The following is a 21,344-nucleotide window of genomic DNA, read 5'->3' as shown; positions in this document are numbered from 1 at the left end:
GAAAGCCCGTGCACAGCAACGAAGACCCAGCGCAGCCAAAAATTAATTAATTATTTATTTTTAAAATAAAAATAAAAAATGCCTCTTACACTTTCCTCATAAACCATGTAGGGAGCTCAGAAGGCTGAAGGTTTTTTGGGTTTTTTTTTACTAAAAAGCTTTCCCCCCCCCTTTTTTTAAAAAAGGCAGGGATTACTCAAATACAGGAAAGGACCTTTCTATTCAAGTATATGATGTGGAAGTATTATGAAGAAAAACATTTTATTATGCTCATTTCATTATTCTGTGGTTATTAGGAAAAAACGTTCTATTAGTAGCAATTCAAGCAGGGCACAGAGGGAGGGCTTCATCTCTGCCCCACAGTGGGACTTTATCGGGGTGGCCAGGGAGCCAGGGATGGCTGGGTTGGCTCAGTTGGTCCATACATCTGGGGCCTGGCTCTTCTCCATGCAGTGGGTGTTGGGACTGGCCAGACACCTCCATGTGGCTCGCTTGGGCCTCCTCACAGCACAGTGGACCGAGAGTAGTAGAACTTCTCATACAGTGGTTCCGGGCTTCAACAGGAGTAAGCCAGGAGCAAGCCACTGAGTGGAGGGTCGATTTGTTACATAGCAGTTTATTGGCAATAAACTGACTGAGACAGAGGCAGGGCCCAGAGATGAGGCTGAAGTGTAGGCCGGGTAATTCAGGTTCTTGTGGGCCATGCTAAGAACACTTCCTGAATGTGCGAGGCAATCGCTGCTGTGCTTTATATCTTTTAAAGCTGGAAGAGGGAATTTCCTGGCTGTCCAGTGGTTAGGACTCAGCGCTTTCACTGCTGGGGCCCCGGGTTTGATCCTTGGTGGTGGGACTAAGATCCCGCATGCCATGCCGCGCGGCCAAAAAGAAAAAGAAAGCTGGAATAGTCTGCATTTATGATACTACGTGTGCCTGCCTGGTGTGAGTACTGAACACTGTTTCCTTAACCCTTTTGGGAAGTTCTTTCCCTGGCCTTGAACCTTGGTTCTGCTAAGCGCTCAAGGGGGGCCCTCTGCAGATCTCCGGGTGGCCCTATTCGCTTCAGTACCCTTTCCTAGGAACTCAGGCCACGTTGGTTTTCCTGGATTCTCAGCGCCATCTCTTCAACTCAGGGGGTCTACAGGGCTCTGCCTGGATTCCTCCCCCTGCACCGTGACCTAGAAACGCTCTTAAGATAGTAAGCCAGGGAAATGGTAGGGCTCCCTTCATTCATTTCCCATGTCCCACTGGCCTTTGTAGCCTGATGTGCACTGTCTTAAAAAGCACTATGTTTTATGTTTTGCCCCTTTTATGGTTGTTTCATAAGGGAGGGAAAATCTGGTTCCTGTTACTCCAACTTGGCCAGAAGCAGAAGTCCATGGTGGTTTTTAACTAACATTAGCCTCATTTTGGATAGACAACAACACCAAGTATGATTTTACCAAAGAAAAGCAGAAATAGCTCAATTTATACCAAGAAAAAATATTTTTTCTTGAATGAAAAATAGTGGTGATTTTACTACAGTGATATAAATTGAGTTGGCCAAAAAGTTTGTTCAGTTAATGAATATATTTTTCAGTAAAGTTCGTGGGGAAAATGTGTCTTTTATTTTTACTTAAAACCGAACCAACTTTTTGGCCAACTCAATAGTATCTTCACTCTTCAGGGTTTATGGATACTTGTCCGCCCTTGCTGAAATCATGAGAGGGGACATTTTCCTCAAAGAATGGACAATGGAAACAGCTCAAGGTTCTTTTCCTTTAAATATTTTTGTTTTTATTTTTTATTGAAGTATAGTTGATTTACAAGTTTGTGTTAGTTTCTGGTGTGATTCAGTTTTATATACATATATTTATATATAAATATATTTGCATATGTATATATAAAACTGAATATATATATTCTTTTTCAGATTCTTTTCCATTATAGTTTATTACAATTTATTGAATATAGTTCCCTGTGCCATACAGTAGGACCTTGTTGTTTGTCTATTTTATACATAGTAGTTTGTATCTGCTAATCCCAAATTCCTAATTTATCCCTTCCTCCCCTTTCCCCTTTGGTAACCATAAGTTTGTTTTCTATGTCTGTGAGTCTGTTCCTGTTTTGTAAATAAGTTCATTTGTGGTGATTTTTTTTTTTTTTTTTTTTGGCCGTGCCACCATGCGGCTTGTGGGATCTTAGTCCCCCGACCAGGGATTGAACGTGGGCCCCAGCAGTGAAAGTGCTGAGTCCTAACCACTGGACCGCTGGGAAATTCCCATTTGTGTCATTTTTTTTTAAAAGATTCCACATATAAGTGATAAATGTGATTTTTAAAATCGTTTTCTTTATAAAGTTATATTTACCTGTTATGAGCTGAATTGTGTCTCCCTCCCATCCCCTCCCGCCAATGATATTTTGAAGTCCTAACCCTCAGTATCTCAGAATGTTATTTGGGGGTAGGGACTTTACAGAGGAAACCAAGTTAAAATTAGGTCATTAGGGTGGGTCCTAATCCCATAGGACTGATGTCCTTATAAAAAGGGGAAATTTGGATACAGAGCCAGGCAGGCATAGAAGGAAGATGATGTAAAGCGACACAGGCCATCCACAAGGGAAGGAGAGAAGCCTGGAACTGATCTTCCCACAAGACCCTCAGAAAGAACCAACCTTGCTGATATCGTGGTTTCAGAATTCCATCCTCCAGAACGGTGAGGCAATACATTTCTCTTTCCTAAGCACCCCCAGTTCATGGTACTTTGTTACAGCAGCCCTAGCAACTAATACAGAGGCTCTAAACAACAGCTGTGGTTTAGTTCGTTAGCCGTGGGCTGGGTTCAGCTGAGCAGTTCTTCTGGTCCTTCTGGGCTCACTCATGCATCACTGGTCAGCTACGGGCTGACTGGGGACTGGCTTATTTAAGGTGGCCTCACCTGCGATGGCTCATTTCTGCTCCAACAGGCTAGCCCGAGCCTGTCCACATGGCAGCTGGGTGGGGTTCCAAGAGTGTGAGCAGAGTCTGCAACACCACTTGAGTCCCAGGCTCCACGTGGATGCATTTCCATGTTCACAGCATTCTATTGGCCAAAGCAAACTACAGGTAGAGTCCAGATTCAAGGAGTGGGAAAATGGAAATGTTGCAAGACAGGTGGATGCAAGAAAGGGTGGAAAATTAGCTTCACTTTTTGGGTAATCTATAACACACACACACATAAATACAAGCGATCAGATATAGTCTGGGGTCACACACACTAGTGGAATTGCACACACTCCTCCTCTATAAAAAATAGATGCAAAGATCTTTCAACTACTCCTTAAGGGATGTTGTTTCCAGACATCTTCTTTCAGGGTCAACCCCTTTCACGCATAATTATTATCATGCTAAAATGTATTCCCAAGTATGGCTTGAATCTCTCTATCCCTTACTGGTAAAAGAAGTCCAAAGATGGCAAGTACCTAAATTACACCTTACATTTATTTAGTGAATCCTCAACTGAAGACCATTTATGTGCTTTCCACATTCTCTCTGGGATGAAGGACGTTGCTGTCAACATCTGGTTTTTCTGTTTTAAAAATAGGTGATACTATGGGATGCAGCAAAAGCAGTTCTAAAAGGGAAGTTTATAGCAATGTAATCCTACCTCAAGAAACAACTCAAATAAACAACCTAACCTTACACCTAAAGCAATTAGAGAAAGAAGAACAAAAAAACTCCAAAGTTAGAAGGAAGGAAATCATAAAGATCAGATCAGAAATAAATGAATAAGAAATGAAGAAAGCAATAGTAAAGCTCAATAAAGCTAAAAGCTGGTTCTTTGAGAAGATAAAGAAAATTGATAAACCATTAGCCAGATTCATCAAGAAAAAAAGGGAGAAGACTCAAATCAACAGAATTAGAAATGAAAAAGGAGAAGTAACAACTGACACTGCAGAAATACAAAGGATCATGAGAGATTACTACAAGCAACTATATGCCAATAAAATGGACAAACTGGAAGAAATGGATAAATTCTTAGAAAAGCACAACTTTCCGAGACTCAGTCAGGAAGAAATAAAAAATATAAACAGATCAATCACAAGCACTGAAGTTGAGACTGTCATTAGAAATCTTCCAGCAAACGAAAGCCCAGGACCAGATGGCTTCACAGGTGAATTCTATCAAACATTTAGAGAAGAGCTAACACCTATCCTTCTCAAACTCTTCCAAAATATAGCAGAGGGAGGAACACTCCCAAACTCATTCTACAAGGCCACTATCACCCTGATACCAAAACCAGACAAAGATATCATAAAGAAAGAAAACTACAAGCTAATATCACTGATGAACATAGATGCAAAAATCCTCAACAAAATACTAGCAAACAGAATCCAACAGCACATTAAAAGGATAATACACCATGATCAAGTGGGGTTTATCCCAGGAGTGCAAGAATTCTTCAATATACGCAAATCAATCAATGTGATACCCCATATTAACAAATTAAGGAATAAAAACCATATGATCATCTCAATAGATGCAGAAAAAGCTTTCAACAAAATTCAACACCCATTTATGATAAAAACCCTCCAGAAAGTAGGTATAGAGGGAAGTTACCTCAGCATAATAAAGGCCATATATGACAAACCCACAGCTAACATCGTCCTCAATGGTGAAAAACTGAAACCGTTTCCACTAAGATCAGGAAAAAGACAAGGTTGTCCACTCTCACGACTATTATCCAACATAGTTTTGGAAGTTTTAGCCACAGCAATCAGAGAAGAAAAAGAAATAAAAGGAATACAAATTGGAAAAGAAGAAGTAAAGATGTCACTGTTTGCAGATGACATGATACTATACATAGAGAATCCTAAAGATGCTACCAGAAAACTACTAGAGCTAATCAATGAATTTGGTAAAGTAGCATGATACAAAATTAATGCATAGAAATATCTTGCATTCCTATACACTAATGATGAAAAATCTGAAAGAGAAATAAAGGAAACACTCACATTTACCATTGCAACAAAAAGAATAAAATACCTAGGAATAAACCTACCTAAGGAGACAGAAGATCTGTATGCAGAAAACTATAAGACACTGATGAAAGAAATTGCAGATGATACAAACAGATGGAGAGATATACCATGTTCCTGGACTGGAAGAATCAACACTGTGAAAATGACTCTACTACCCAAAGCAATCTATAGATTCAACGCAATCCCTATCAAACTACCAATGGCAGTTTTCACAGAACTAGAACAAAAAAATTCACAATTTGTATGGAAACACAAAAGACCCTGAATAGCCAAAGCAATCTTAAGAAAGAAAAATGGAGCTGGAGGAATAAGGATCCCAGACTTCAGACTATACTAGAAAGCTACAGTAATCAAGAAAGTATGGTACTGGCACAAAAACAGAAACACAGATCAATGGAACAGGATAGAAAGCCCAGAGATAAACCCACACACATATGGTCACCTTATTTTTGATAAAGGAGGCAAGAATATACAATGGAGAAAAGACAACCTCTTCAATAAGTGGTGCTGGGAAAACTGGACAGTGACATGTAAAAGAATGAAATTAGAACACTCCCTAACACCATACACAAAAGTAAACTCAAAATGGTTTAAAGACCTAAATGTAAGGCCAGACACTATAAAACTCTTAGAGGAAAACATAGACAGAACACTCTATGACATAAATCACAGCAAGATCCTTTTTGACCCACTTCCTAGAGAAATGGAGATAAAAACAAAAATAAACAAATGGGACCTAATGAAACTTAAAAGCTTTTGCACAGCAAAGGAAACCATAAACAAGACCAAAAGACAACCCTCAGAATGGGAGAAAATATTTGTAAACGAAGCAACTGACAAAGGATTAACCTCCAAAATATACAAGCAGCTCATGCAGCTCAATATCAAAAAAACAAACAACCCAATACAAAAATGGGCAGAAGACCTAAATAGACATTTCTCCAAAGAAGATATACAGATTGCCAACAAATACAGGAAAGGATGCTCAACATCACTAATCATTAGAGAAATGCAAATCAAAAGTAAAATGAGGTGTCACCTCACACTGGTCAGAATGGCCATCATCAAAAATCTATGAACAATAAATGCTGGAGAGGGTGTGGAGAAAAGGGAACACTCTTGCACTGTTGGTGGGAATGTAAATTGATACAGCCACTATGGAGAACAGTATGGAGGTTCCTTAAAAAACTAATAATAGAACTACCATATGACCCAGCAATCCCACTACTGGGCATATACCCTGAGAAAAGCATAATTCAAAATGAGTCATGTACCACAATGTTCATTGCAGCTCTATTTACAATAGCCAGGACATGGAAGCAACCCAAGTGTCCATCGACAGATGACTGGATAAAGAAGATGTGGCACATATATACAATGGAATATTACTAAGCCATAAAAAGAAATGAAATTGAGTTTTTTTGTAGTGAGGTGGATGGACCTAGAGTCTGTCATACAGAGTGAAGTAAGTCAGAAAGAGAAAAAGAGATACCGTATGCTAACACATATATATGGAATCTAAAAAGAAAAAAGAATGGTTATGAACAACCTAGGGGCAAGACAGGAATAAAGACGCAGGAGTAGAGAATGGACTTGAGGACATGGGGAGGGGGAAGGGTAAGCTGGGACGAAGTGAGAGAGTGGCATGGACCTATATATACACTACCAAATGTAAAATAGATAGCTAGTGGGAAGAAGCTGCATAGCACAGGGAGATCAGCTCGGTGCTTTGTGACCACCTAGAGGGATGGGATAGGGAGGGTGGGAGGGAGACGCAAGAGGGAGGATATATAGGGGTATGTACATGTATAGCTGATTCACTTTGTTATATAGCAGAAACACACCATTGTAAAGCAATTATACTCCAATAAAGATGTTAAAAAAAAAAGAGATTATACAGTGTATAGCATTTGGTAATCTTGCTTTTTTTTTCACTTAACTACACATACCAAGAACTATTTTTTTTTGTCATTAAGACTTTTTCTGCAACATATTTTTTTAATGGCTGCCAGTATTGAAACAACACTTTCTAAAAATGTTGACTTTATTTGCTGTATTGTTCTATGAGTATTAACACACACATAGATTCAATACCACCAGCACCACTAAAATCAGGATGCAGAATGACTCCACCACCCCCAAATCGCCCCTCATTTCCCCCTTTTATAGTCACTTCCTGTCTCTTCCCCAACCCCTCTCAACAACCAATATGGTTGTCATCTCTATAATTTCACATTTTCCAGAATATCATACACGTGTATCAAAGACATCTTTAAGAGGATGGAATGTCCTTGTTGCCATGGTAACCTGCAGGAGGAAGCTCGACTTAGAGAAAGGAATTCAGGAATTGAGAGAAAGAACACACACAGTGATTTGTTGCGGGGGGGGGTGGGGGGGCAGTTAGGTCCATCCCCTCCCCTGCAGCTCGTGTTAGGAATTCCTAACCCTTCCCCTGCAACTGGGGTGAGAGGTTTGAGGTGAACTTCCCAGCAGACATCTCCCCAGGGACTCCAACTCCATGATTCCCGGGGTGGCTGCTGCCCGAAGTCCCACAGACCAAGTTCTCTTTACACTATTTGTAATCTCCCTGCACAGACGTCTGAGGCAGGATTAGAAGGGGTCAATGTTCTTGATGTTTTCCACCTTCCCCATTACCCCATCCAGGTGTCTCATTCAGGTGTCTCACCTGAATCCCCAATACCCCCTTCCCTTGTCTCCTGTCCGCTCCACTCCCCTTCAGTCCCATTCAAGTCCCCACTCAGCAGACAGAAGAAATGTTTGGAGGAAATGAAGTTAAGGTACAAGTCAGATTAAACCCCACAGGGGCTTCTTTGCTCAGAATAAAACTCAAATTCTTCTGTGGCCGGCCAGGCCCTGCTGACTTTATCTCCCCCTTGGTCACTGGGCTCCAGCCACACCGGCTTCTCTGCCTCTTCAAAGAACCAACCTCAGGACCTCTGCACCTGCTGTTACTCCCGCCCCTCCTCCCCTGAGTCCTTATGTGGTTCTTTCCTGTCTCCATTCAGGGTTCTGGCCAGAGGTCACCTCCTCAGGGAAGTCCACTCTGACTGTCATCTCCAGAGGCCCTCCGTGCATACCTCTGCCTTGTTTCCATCACAAACCTGATGCTTCTCTTGTCTGCTTATTTCATTACTGCATGTTCCCCCATCAGAATGTAAACTCTTAGGACGATGGCACAAAGAATGGAGCTAAGTTTCTGGATTTCTGCTGGTGTATATTTCTCACTGGGAATTGAAAAGATCCAAAGAGAAAAGATAACAACTCTTCCTGATTTCCTATGAAATTATTAAAATATTCTCTTCTTGTTGCTACTTTTATCAGGGAAACAGGAATCCAGTGACAATGAAGATGAGAGGGTCGATGTCTGAGGACAGAAAAAGCAGGTGTGTAGCAGGTATTACTGGAGGTGGCCCAGTTTACCTTTCCTTGGCTGTTCGGGGGCAGGATGGGGGGCTGATGTGGGAAACAGGGGCTCCGGACCAGACATCCAGGAACCCTCCCGTCTCTGAGCTCAGCGTTCTCATCTGTCGGGGGCAGATGCTCCGAGGACCTCGCTGACAGTCAGGGCTGCTGGGCACGGTGTGCATATTTCACGCTGCCGGTAGGCACCGTCCGAGATGATGTGGGGATGTGAAACCCAGCCTTACACTCCATCCCCAAGCCACGTCCACGCCAGGGCTGCAGGAATCCCACAGAACATCGCGCTGTATATCCAAAGCCCTACAGACTTCCAAGGCCGTGTGCACGATTATCATAATTCGGGGAAAAAGTCATATTAAAAAACCCTTAAAAATACGAAGTAACAAAAGTATCTCGGTTATTTTGTTTCGATTTTAGGGAATGCTTTTGAGTTCATGAAGTGCCTGTGAGGTCGCTAGATGGCGCCCTTGAATCGTAGGAAAGTAAACAGGCTTTTTTTTTTTTTTTTTTTTTTTTAATTAAAAAAATGTTTGTGTGTGAAAAATAACGCATGTAGAAAAAGTACACAGGACAAGATTTTACAATGCAACGAATAATATTTTACATATAACCGTACCCTTGTCTAGTAAAATCATACACTTTCTTATGTTCAAAGACTTTTTCTTGATTCCTTTCCTCACTACCCTCTTGCTTCCCCCTAGACATGAGTACAATACTGGTGTCTAACAGTATAATTTTGTTTTAGCTGCTGTTGGACTTCATATACGTGGCTTCGTACACTATATGTTTCTGGATATCTCGTTCAACACATTTGTGAGATTTAACTATGTTGTTGCATGTAGGTGTAATTTGGTCATCATTTAGGTCCATCTTTTTACAATGAAATTTTATCTCAAGAAGGTGACATTTTTTTTTTCTTTTTTTTTTCTCATTGCGTTTGTTTTTGGTTAAATTTTTCTCATATTTTGGTGTTAATGGACACTTGTGTGGCTTCTGGTTTGACGCTGCTATAAATATTCTTGTACGTGTCTGGGTGCTCAAGTCCATGCATTACCCCTAAATACACATGTAGGAGTGGAAATGCTTTGTCATAAATTTGTGTGCATTAACCTTTAGTAGATACTGCCAATTTTATTGCCACAGTCGACCGATTTACACCCCCAGCAGTAGTGAATGAGTATTTCCATCTATTTCCCATTCCAAAACTTGGCAGTAAGCATGGTTTGGTGTTGGCTGTAGTTGTATCTCATTATGTTTTTCTTTTGCATTTTCCTGATTGCTAACGAGTTTGTGTATTTTTTCATCTATTGAATGGCAGTTCAATATTCTTCTTTCTGATGGGCTAGTTTAAGTTTCTTCCCCACTGTTTTCTTCTGAAGTATTTTCCTCTCTTTTTCTTTTCTTTTTTTTTTTTTTTTTGCTTCACCCCGCGGCTTGTGGGATCTTAGTTCCCCAAACAGGGATCGAACCTGGGCTCCCAGCAGTGGAAGCACAGACTCCTAACCACTGGACAACCAGGCAATTCCCTCTTTTTGCTTTAGAGACGTTATTTCTGTGTTCAAGATATGAGCTCTTTTTCAAAGATATGTGTTGCAAACAATTTCCCACACTATAGCTTGACTTTTCAGTCCTTTCACTGTGTGTGTGTGATAGAGTGCTTAGTTTTTATATAATTAAACCAGTCGCGCTTGTTTCCAAGTCTAAACAGACCCCAAAGCAATGTGTCTCCTACCATCTTCTAAGAGTTTTATTGATTTTGAATTCACTTTTCCTTCTTTCTTTAGAACATAATTTTTTTGGTCTTTTACCTTTTTAAAAAAATTTTACTGGAGTATAGTTGATTTACAACGTTGTGTTAGTTTCGATATATGTATATTATAGAGGGCACATAGTTTTAAGAAGAGTTTGAGCTTGAGAAAATTTCACATTCTCTCTTTTTTTAAATTTAAATTTATTTATTTATTTATTTTTGGCTACCTTGGGTCTTTGTTGCTGCACGCAGGCTTTTCGCTGGTTGTGGAGAGCGGGGGCTACACTTCGTTGCGGTGCGCGGGCTTCTCATTGCCGTGGCTTCTCGTTGCAGAGCACGGGCTCTAGGCACGAGGGCTTCAGTAGTTGTGGCATGTGGGCTCAGTAGTTGTGGCACACGGGCTTAGTTGCTCCGAGGCATGTGGGATCTTCCCGGACCAGGGCTTGAACCCGTGTCCCTTGCATTGGCAGGCGGATTCTTAACCACTGCATCACCAGGGAAGTCCCCTCATGTTCTCTTAGTAGTGGTGAATTGGGCTAAGGCCGTTTATTGAAATGCCTTTACTTTCTTCACTTCTCTGCAATGCCATTTTTTCTTATCAATTAAATAAACATTTGTGTGTTGGCTCAGCTCTTTGCTCTCTTTGCTAGCTCACTGGTCAGATTTCCTTATTGTTACTTTCTGTAGCTTTGAGACAAGCATTGTTTTCTACTAGAGTTGGTCCTTTACCTTCGCATATAAATTTTAGGATTCAGTTTGCTTAGTTTCACACATACACACACTTACACATGCACACACATACCCTTGTGGGATTTTGACTGGGATGACACAAAATGTACAGACTAATATAGGTAAAAATGAGAAGTGAAAATTACTGACTACTCAAGTTTATAACATGCACCCATTAATGTAGGTCCTCTTTAATTCTTCTTTTTAATGTCATTTAATTTTTAGGTGAAAATTGTATATATTTAAGGTATACAGCATGATAATTTTTAAAAGTTTTAAAAAGTGAAGTATACTTGATTTACATTATTGTGTTAATTTTGGGGCACGGCAAAGTGATTCAGTTATACACATATGTTTTCAGATTATTTTCCGTTATAGGTTATTGCAAGATATTGAATGCAGTTTCCTGTGCTATCCAGTAAATCCTTGCTGCTTACCTATTTTATATATAGTTGTGTGTACCTTTTTTTTTTTTTAGTATAGATGTGCTTTTATTCGAAACTTAGACTAATTGTAAGTCTTGCATTTGTATCAGGTAGAATACTCCAGGAGAAATCACTTTTTTTTTTAACATCTTTATTGAAGTATAATTGCTTTACAATGATGTGTTAGTTTCTGCTTTATAACAAAGTGAATCAGTTATACATATACATATGTTCCCATATCTCTTCCCTCTTGCATCTCCCTCCCTCCCACCCTCCCTACCCCACCCCTCTAGGTGGTCACAAAGCACCGAGCTGTTTTCCCTGTGCTATGCGGCTGTTTCCCACTAGCTATCTATTTTACGTTTGGTAGTGTATATATGTCCATGCCACTCCCTCACTTTGTCACAGCTTACCCTTCCCCCTCCCCATATCCTCAAGTCCATTCTTTAGTAGGTTTGTGTCTTTCTTCCTGTCTTACCCCTAAGTTCTTCATGACATTTTTTTTCTTAGATTCCATATATATGTGTTAGCATACGGTATTTGTCTTTCTCTTCCTGACTTACTTCACTCTGTATGACAGACTCTAGGTCCATCCACCTCACTACAAATAACTCAATTTCGTTTCTTTTTATGGCTGAGTAATATTCCATTGTACATATGTGCCACATCTTCTTTATCCAGTTATCTGATGATGGACACTTAGGTTGCTTCCATCTCCTGGCTACTGTAAATAGAGCTGCAATGAACATTGTGGTACATGACTCATTTTGAATTATGCTTTTCTCAGGGTATATGCCCAGTAGTGGGATTGCTGGGTCATATGGTAGTTCTATTTTTAGTTTTTTAAGGAACCTCCATACTGTCCTCCATAGTGGCTGTGCCAATTCACATTCCCACCAGCAGTGCAAGAGTGTTTCTATTCTCCACACCCTCTCCAGCATTTATTGTTTATAGATTTTTTGATGATGGCCATTCTGACCAGTGTGAGATGATATCTCATTGTAGTTTTGATTTGCATTTCTCTAATGATTAATGATGTTGAGCATTCTTTCATGTGTTTGTTGGCAATCTGTATATCTTCTTTGGAGAAATGTCTATTGAGGTCTTCTGCCCATTTTTGGATTGGGTTGTTTGTTTTTTTGTTATTGAGCTGTATGAGCTGCTTGTAAATTTTGGAGATTAATCCTTTGTCAGTTGCTTCATTTGCAAATATTTTCTCCCATTCTGAGGGTTGTCTTTTGGTCTTGTTTATGGTTTCCTTTGCTGTGCAAAAGCTTTTAAGTTTCATTAGGTCCCATTTGTTTATTTTTATTTCCATTTCTCTAGGAGGTGGGTCAAAAAGGATCTTGCTGTGATTTATGTCATAGAGTGTTGTGCCTATGTTTTCCTCTAAGAATTTGATAGTTTCTGGCCTTAAATTTAGGTCTTTAATCCATTTTGTGCTTATTTTTGTGTATGGTGTTAGGAAGTGTTCTAATCTCATATTTTACATGTACCTGTCCAGTTTTCCCAGCACCACTTATTGAAGAGGCTGTCCTTTCTCCACTGTACATTCCTGCCTCCTTTACCAAAGATAAGGTGACCATATGTGCGTGGGTTTATCTCTGGGCTTTCTATCAAAATTGAGTTATTTGTAGTGAGGTGGATGGACCTAGAGTCTGTCACACAGAGTGAAGTAAGTCAGAAAGAGAAAGACAAATACCGTATGCTAACACATATATATAGAATATAAGAAAAAAATGTCATGAAGAACCTAGGGGTAAGACGGGAATAAAGACACAGACCTACTAGAGAATGGACTTGAGGATATGGGGAGGGGGAAAGGTAAGCTGTGACAAAGTGAGGGAGTGGCATGGACATATATACACTACCAAACGTAAAATAGATAGCTAGTGGGAGGCAGCCGCATAGCACAGGGAGAACAGCTCGGTGCTTTGTGACCACCTAGAGGGGTGGGATAGGGAGGGTGGGAGGAAGAGAGACGCAAGAGGGAAGAGATACGGGAACATATGTATAACTGATTCACTTTGTTATAAAGCAAAAACTAACACACCATTGTAAAGCAATTATACTCCAACAAAGATGTTAAAAAGAAAGAATTGTCAAACTGTTTTCAAAGTGTTCAATGCCCTACTTTAAAAATATATGTATGTCAGGGTAAGGAGGGCAATTATAAATGGCAATTTATAGATGAGATGATACAAATGAGCAATGAATCTAATAAGTCTCCTTGATATTCAGGAAGAATGCTAGTTACAATGTTTTACCATCACTGTACCAGATCAGGAAAAATTCAAATGATTGTTAACACCTAGAACTGCAGTGGTTTTAAAAAAGTGGGCACTCTCTCTCTCATACATTGCTGGTGCTGGCATAAATTGTTAAAACCTTGGACAACAACCTGGTATCACCCATTAAAATTTTGAATTGTGGGGATTTCCCTGGTGGCACAAAGGGTAAGAATCCGCCTGCCAATGCAGGAGACACGGGTTCGATCCCTGGTCCAGGAATATCCCATATGCTGCAGAGCAACTAAGCTCCACAACTACTGAATCTGTGTGCCACAACCACTGAAGCCTGCGCGCTCTAGGGCCTGTGTGCTGCAACTGCTGAGCCTGCATGCTTGCAGCTACTGACGCCCACGCGCCTAGAGCCCGTGCTCCGAAACAAGAGAAGCCACCACGATGAGAAGCCCACGCACCGCAATGAAGAGTAGCCCCCGCTTGCAGCAACTAGAGAAAGCCTGCACGCAGCAACAAAGACCCAACGCAGCCAAAAAATAAATAAAATAAATAAATAAATAAATAAATAAATTTTGAATTGTTCTGGCTACACTTTGACCCAGAATCGCCACGTTTGCAGATATCTCACAGGAATATTAAAGCACTGATCTGTAAAATTACATGTACAAGGATGTTTATTGTAGCATTGTTTTAAATGGCCCAAACTGGAAAGAATGTGAATATTCACCAATAACATAATGACTGAATAGATTATGTTGCCCCCATATTGTGAGACCTTATGAAGCAATTTAAAAAAATTAGTTGTATCTCTGTATATTGACATGGAGGCCTGTTATAGTTATAAATAAAAATGTAAAAATTTAGAGTAAAATTCTAAATAAAATTCTAAATTAAAAAACGTAAAGACAAAAATTCTAGACCTAGCTACAGATGTTTGCATATGAGGATGCACACCCCAAAATTCAAGGAATTGAATTTTTCCCCAAATTTCAGCAATCATGAAAGGTATTAACTGAAATTGGTATAATGTATCTGGAGCGCAATTTGTCAATATGCATTAAGATCTGAATGTTCATGGCCTTTGACAATGTATCATTTTAAGGATTTTTTGCCAAGAAAATAACTTAGGAATGCTTGCAACAATGTAATTGCGAGAATATTCATAGCATTTTGTGCTTCTTTTTCTTTTCTCTCTTTTGTTTTTTTTTTAAATTTTTGGCCATGCCACACGGCATGTGGGATCTTAGTTCCCTGATGGAACCCGGGCCCCCTGCAGTGGAAGCGCGGAGTCTTAACCACTGGACCGCCAGGGAAGTCCCAGCATTTTGTGCCTCTAATGGAGAGCTGTTGGGAGAAACCTCTATTCAACAATAGAGGGGTCGTTAAACTGAGGAACAGCTACACATGGAATCCTACAGTGCCATGAGAAACAAATTTTGTAAGTATATTTACTTCCATGAAAGATGTCGATTATATATCCTGATGTGGAAAATTCAGGTTAGAAAACAGCATGGACAGTGTAATTACGTTTTGATTTTGTAATGCAATGAGTGTATGTATGTATATTGGAAAGAATTTGAAAATCAACACTATGAACTGCTAATGGCGATTGCCAGTGTGTGGCAGACCTTGGGAAGGCTTTGCTTTCATTTTCACTTCATTGTATTTTGTCAAAAAATTTTTGTGTGTGTGGCAAGCATGTATTGCTTTTATAATAAGATTATTTTTCAATATTAAAAAAATCACTGTAATCTCTGTCTTCTGCCCCTTTCCCTGTTATAGGATGCATCTCCCTCATGGAATTGTAGCTGCAGTAGAATCTGATATTTTCTTGACTCCATTATCACCTAAAGAGGTGTCCTTTTAGTCACATACCCCACTGGGGGAGAAACGCTACCCCACGCTCTGCCCTTATGTCTTGAGTGAACTGGCCACAGCGGCTCTTGGGTCTAGGGGAGGGCATGTAACACCTGCTGGCCAACTAGAGCATTGCAACCTCCCCCCTCCCCCACCCCAGGCCAACAACCACAATTATTGGTTCAGGGCTTGGGAAGGATGGCAGCCTGGGGATGAGAAGAACCATGGGCAAAGAGGACAGACTCAAAGTGCTCCCACACCTGGCCAGGTGGAGCTTTGAAAAGAGGAGTATTTCTGAGGAAAGACGAAACATGAAAATTTTTGGTGGCACAAATTTTTCCAAACAATTGGAACCAAGCTCTCCCGTTTCCCAGACCATATTTGGCATCCTGCTTTTGTCACTTAGCAATGTATCTGTAAGATTTGCATATAGAGAATTTTTATGACCATTTTAAAGGGTGTTCTGCTAACCATGGTCGGAATTCAGGTGGAAAAGGCCAGTCTTGAACTTTGCTTGCCACCATGCCAAACAGAAAAGAGAGATCTGGAGGGTCTCACACCAGGAATTAAATGATTTGGTCTAGAAGTGACATATTACTCATTGGCCAGTACCACTCACATGATCTCACCCATGCATAAAGAGCCTGGAAGGTAGAGAGCTGGAAACATCAGTGAAGATGAAGATAAAATGGTAATAGCTGTGTCAAAGTGATTGTGAATTTAAAATTTGATAAATATTGGCCAATTGTTTTCCAAAAACACTGCCTCAATCTGCATTCCCACAGTAGTCTCAGAGGGTACATTGCCCCACATCCAACCAACACTGGGTTCTCTCAAAGGATTTTTTTTTTTGTTTAATTTGCTCTGAGCAAATTAAAAGATGCTCCACTACCAGGGGGGAGCATCTTATTACTTTGAGTTTCATTTCTTTAGTTGTGGTGGAGATTGAATATTATTCCATAGTTTATTGGCCATTTCTATTGCCTTTTTTTGGATGAACTATTGGGTTATTTGTCTTTTTGCAAATAGTTTGGAATGGGTATCATTGTAGGTTAACTTTTGCCCATATCTTTTACTTTCTTCTCCAGGATAAATTCCCAAAGTTGAATGGATGAATGCAAGGCCATTCAGATTCTCGAGGCTTTTTGTATTTATTAGCAAACTGCCCTTCTAAAACGTACCAACATATACTCTCACCAAACACACTAGAACATGTTCATTTCCCTTGAGGCACTGTCAACACGATTTTATTTTTTTTCTTTTTGGCCGCACCACTCTGCATGTGGGATCTTAGTTCCCCGACCAGGGATGGAACTTGTGCCCCCTTCAGTGGAAGCACGGAGTCTTAACCACTGAACCGCCAGGGAAGTCCCCCAACACGAATTTTTATTACTTAAAATAAAAATGAAAAATATGCTAGTATGGTAGTAAGTCATTCTATAGAAGGTCTTTCTTTGAATTTCTGTTTTCTCTTATAAAATGCATATTTATTCAATTATAAAGGTAATACAAGTTTATTGCAAAAAATTCAAATGTATAAAATAGAAAATATGAGTCCCCTGTGGTCTCATGCCTAAAAACATAGCTAATAACTCTTTGATATATATCTTTTCAGATTCTTTTCTAGGTTATTAGTTATTAACATAAATAACTACTGCAATTAGTCTATTATTGTTGTTTTACAAATCTTTGACATACTCTTATACTGCTTCTTTCATTTTTAACTAAACAACTTACTGTCTCTCCATGGCAGTATCTGCAAGTCTGGTTTAATCTCTTTAATGAATGCCTGTTATTTCACACTATGTATATAATGTAACATATTTAAATAATTTCAGGTTGGTGGACATTGGAGTTATTTGTAAAAATTTCCAATAAAATAATGTTTATTCCAAATTTCACAGTGTTGTAATAAAAATTCTTGTGCTTAAATTTTGTATTATACTTTTTTTTACAGTGGGCAAGGAGTAAATTTCCATTTCTTGGATTACTAGAGGGCGTGCACATCTTTTTTGTAGGTTATCAGCCACTTACATGTTTCCTTCAATAGCCTTGATGTTCATGACCATTTTCCTTCTGGTTTTTCTCTCGGTGGAGGTCTTCATATTTTTCTCCTTTATTTAAAGAAGTCTTTATACGTTATGTTGCAAATATTTTCCTCCAGATTTCTATTTGCCTTTGAAAGCTGTGCACGTGTTTTGGCCACGAAAGTGTTAAAATCAGGAGCAGGAAATGTCAGTTCTCGCTGAATAGACTCGGCGCTGTGGGAGGGTTCTCCGCAGCGCTGCGTGGACCTCCTTGTTCCGCAGGCAGTAGACTAGATCAGGCAGCACATGGGCGTGGCCACCGTGTAGATGACAGACAGCAACTTGTTGAGGTCAGTGGGTTCGACACGGCTGGGGCGGGAATACGTGAAGAGAACCACTGAGCAGATGTCCACCACAGTCAGGTTGGGGGCGCAGGTGGAGGGGTTGCTGCCGGCAGCAGCCGAAGGCATTTGGAGCACAGCCCTCCTGATGGCCGCATATGAGGCCAGAGCAACTAGCAGAATCCTGCAGATGACGATGGCAGAGATGAAGTCGACCAGCTCCGTCAGGGTCACGTGGGTGCAGGACAGGTTGAGCAGAGGGGAGACATCACAGAAAAATTGGTTGAGGACATTGGGGCCACAGGAGGACAGGCTGGCGATGCATGATATCTTGACCACCGAGACCAACAGCCCACAAAGCCATGAGGACAAAGCTAAACCCAGGCATATCTGGGGCCTCGTGAGCAGCAGGTAGGGTAGTGGGTGGCAGATGGCCACATAGTGGTCATAGGCCAGGGAGGCTAGGAGGGTGCACTTGGTGCCAATGAGAGATATGAATAAAAAAAGCTGAATTATGCAGGCTGTGAGGGGCACATGGCATGCACCGGACCTCAGCCCCACGAGCAAGCTGGGCATGGTCACTGACATGTAGCACATCTCCAGGCAGCTCAGGTTGCCCAGGAAGAAGTACATGGGCTTTCAGAGCTCACCATGACTTCAGACAAGGAAAATGATGTGCGTTTTCTCCAGGTGGGTCAGCAGGTAGAGAGTCAGGAAGACGGCAAACAGCACAATCCTTATGCCTTGCCTGGCAGATAAACCCAGTAGGATAAACTTTTGCACTCTGGACATACTGCCCAAGTCCAGAGACCTCTCCATCTATGTAAGAAAGAAACAGCTTTGTAGAGACCATGATCCATGCAGAAATAAATTGATCAAAGGGGCAGAGCATATACAGTTAGGGCCCCTAGAGCCAATGCTACTTTGCTGTAGGTTGACTCTTGCTCTGAGCGCCAGCAAGGAGCAGTTGGGAAATTGCAAAACCGGAAACGGAAAATTTAACACTTTACTACATCTCTGATCATTGACAAGATACCCAACCTTTGTGAGCCTCCTTTATCTTATCTGTAAAATGGAGGTGAAATCTATCCCCAGGAGGTCCTTAGTCCTTATGGATATTAAACATAGCAACAGACGAGAAAGTGCTTTATAGAGAGAGTCATGATTATTCCTTTACTTTTTTAAAAAATAAATTTATTTATTTTTGGCTGTGTTGGATCTTCGTTGTGGTGCATGGGCTTCTCTTTGCGGTGGTTTCTCTTTGCGGTGGCTTCTCTTGTTGTGGAGCAGCGGCTGTAGGCGCGTGGGCTTCAGTAGTTGTGGCTCACAGGCTCTAGAGTACAGGCTCAGTAGTCGTGGCGCACGGGCTTCATTGCTCCATAGCATGTGGGATCTTCCCGGACCAGGGCTCAAACCCGTCCCCTGCATTGGCAGGCTGATTCTTAACCACTGCGCCACCAGGGAAGCCCCATGCACTGCTTTTTGAGCATCCCCTGCCATTCGCGAGCTTTTCCGAAGACACAACATGACCAATCTCAAGGCAGTGCCTGTTTTCTTCCTCCGGGTTTCTCAGCGGTCCCTGAGATACAGCTGCTCAGCGCTGCTGCCTTCCTTCTGGCTTACCCGGCCGCGTTTCTGGGGAACATCTCCATCGTCGCCGCCGTGACGCTGGACGCCCGCCTGCACACGCCCATGTACTCCTTCCTCAAACACCTCTCCTTGGTGGATATCTGCTCCGTGTCCACCACCCTGCCCTGGGCCCCGGTGGCCACCCTGCTGGGCTCGGGGCAGATTTCCCTCCATGCATACATGTCCCAACTCTGCCTTTGTCTGCCTCGAGTCCGCAGAGCATTTTCTCATCACCTCCATGGCTTGACCATTGTCTGGCCACCTACAGGCCCCTGGTGTACGGGGCAGCCATGAGGCCCCGGACCTGCGTCTCCATGGCGGCGGCCTGGGGAAGTGGGCTCCTCTTCTCTGCCCTCCCCTAACCAACACCTTCTCCCTGCTCTTCTGCGGCCCCAACGTGATTGACCACTTCTGTGACATCCCACCACTCATGCGCCTAGCCTATGCCAACACAGGTGTCCACGACACTGCGGGATTTGCAGCCAGCGGTTGCGTCATCATCAGCTGCTTCAGCCTCACTGTCCTGTCCTATGTGCGCATCTTGGCCACGGGGGTTCAGATCCGCTCAGCAGCCAGCCCCTGGAAGGCCTTCTCCACGTGTTCCTCCCATCTGGCCACCATCCTCCTGTTTTACGGCACTGGCAGCTCTGCCTACATGCCCACTGCGCGATATTCCCCACAGCAAGGGTGCCTGGCTGCCGTCTTCTACTGCATCCTCATGCCCACCCTAAATCCGCTTATCTACAGCCTGAAGAACAAGGACATGAAGGGATCCCTGCGGAAGCTGTATCTTAAGGTGCCACCTTAAGACATGGAGTGACCCAGAAATCCAGCCTCACAGGATTTTCCTTGTGGTCATAGTGGAGGTGTTAATGTCTCCAGAGACCACCAGGAACACACTGGGTGGCCCAAAAAGTTGACAACAACGTTGATGCCGATTCATGCAGGAAGCCCCAATAGGCAGCTGGATAAAATGGAGACGTGTCCCAGGTGCATTTAATTTAGGCAAATGGTACTGTACATACACAGGGGAAGGTAGAAAGAGGGAGAGAAAAATTTAAAAAACAGTTGACTTTCAGTATTCACGGGCTCCACATTTGCGGATTCAACCAACCGTGGATCGTGTACTGTTTACAATCCCTGGTTGGTCGAACCCATGAATGCAGAACCTGTGGGTATGGAGGGCAGACTATGGGACTTGAGCATCCATTCTGGTATCCTGGTGGGTCCTGGAACCAATCCCCTGTGCGTACTGAACGACAACTGTGGTAAGGGGTCATTTCATCCCAAAGCCCACCAATGACCCTGTATCCTGGAGTGTGAGTCCACTAGGGGACTTTCTGCTCAGCTCATCCATTTCCATGGACCTCCCACAAGTGATCACACCTTGACCTGCTCAAAACGATTCTAATGCTTAGTGGTACACACTTTCCATCTAATATTTGTCTGAAATGCAAGTCAGTGAGTTCATCAGAAGAAGCAACTATTCTGGAAGAAAAACAGTCCATATCGTACTTGCAGAGACATGGTCTTCATGTGGCTCCTTCCTAAGAGAACATCAGGGATACATTTTTCTTTCTCTAATGTTTACCTGATAGCACTGTATTGGTTGGGTTTTGGGTTCAGCTGCTTTAACAGACCAAACAACAGTGGCTTAAATAATACAGAAGGTTTTTTTTTTCTCTTTCCTGTAAACATGGGTGCCTCTACACCACAAAGTCATCCTGAGACCAGGTTCCTCCCATCTCATTGCTGTACCATCCCATACAGTCTCCTTATCCACATGGTAGGAGAAGGCTTACTAGCAACTCACTCACAGTCCAGCTGCAGGAAGGAAGACAGAGGAAGTAGAGGGCAAGGAGAGTGCTTTTCAGATGTGACCTGGAAGTTGTACCCATCACTTCTGC

At 41.8% G+C, this 21,344-nt stretch overlaps 2 protein-coding genes across 2 annotated transcripts; one reads left to right on the top strand and one right to left on the bottom strand.

Moving 5' to 3' along the window:
* Positions 1-17,659: 17,659 nt before the first annotated feature.
* On the bottom strand, positions 17,660-18,627 carry LOC136140902 (olfactory receptor 6Z7-like). The gene is given in 2 exon segments (XM_065899047.1): positions 17,660-17,767; positions 17,770-18,627. Coding segments are annotated over 2 exon segments (966 nt in total).
* A 651-nt stretch (positions 18,628-19,278) lies between these two features.
* Positions 19,279-20,245, top strand: LOC136140901 (olfactory receptor 5AR1-like). Its single transcript, XM_065899046.1, is given in 4 exon segments — positions 19,279-19,628; positions 19,630-19,680; positions 19,682-19,791; positions 19,794-20,245. Coding segments are annotated over 4 exon segments (963 nt in total).
* Positions 20,246-21,344: the final 1,099 nt, after the last annotated feature.

The sequence above is a fragment of the Phocoena phocoena genome, chromosome 20 (genome assembly GCF_963924675.1).
Source record: "Phocoena phocoena chromosome 20, mPhoPho1.1, whole genome shotgun sequence".
NCBI classification, from domain to species: Eukaryota; Metazoa; Chordata; class Mammalia; order Artiodactyla; family Phocoenidae; genus Phocoena; species Phocoena phocoena.
This window is presented reverse-complemented; position numbering and strand designations above follow the sequence as displayed.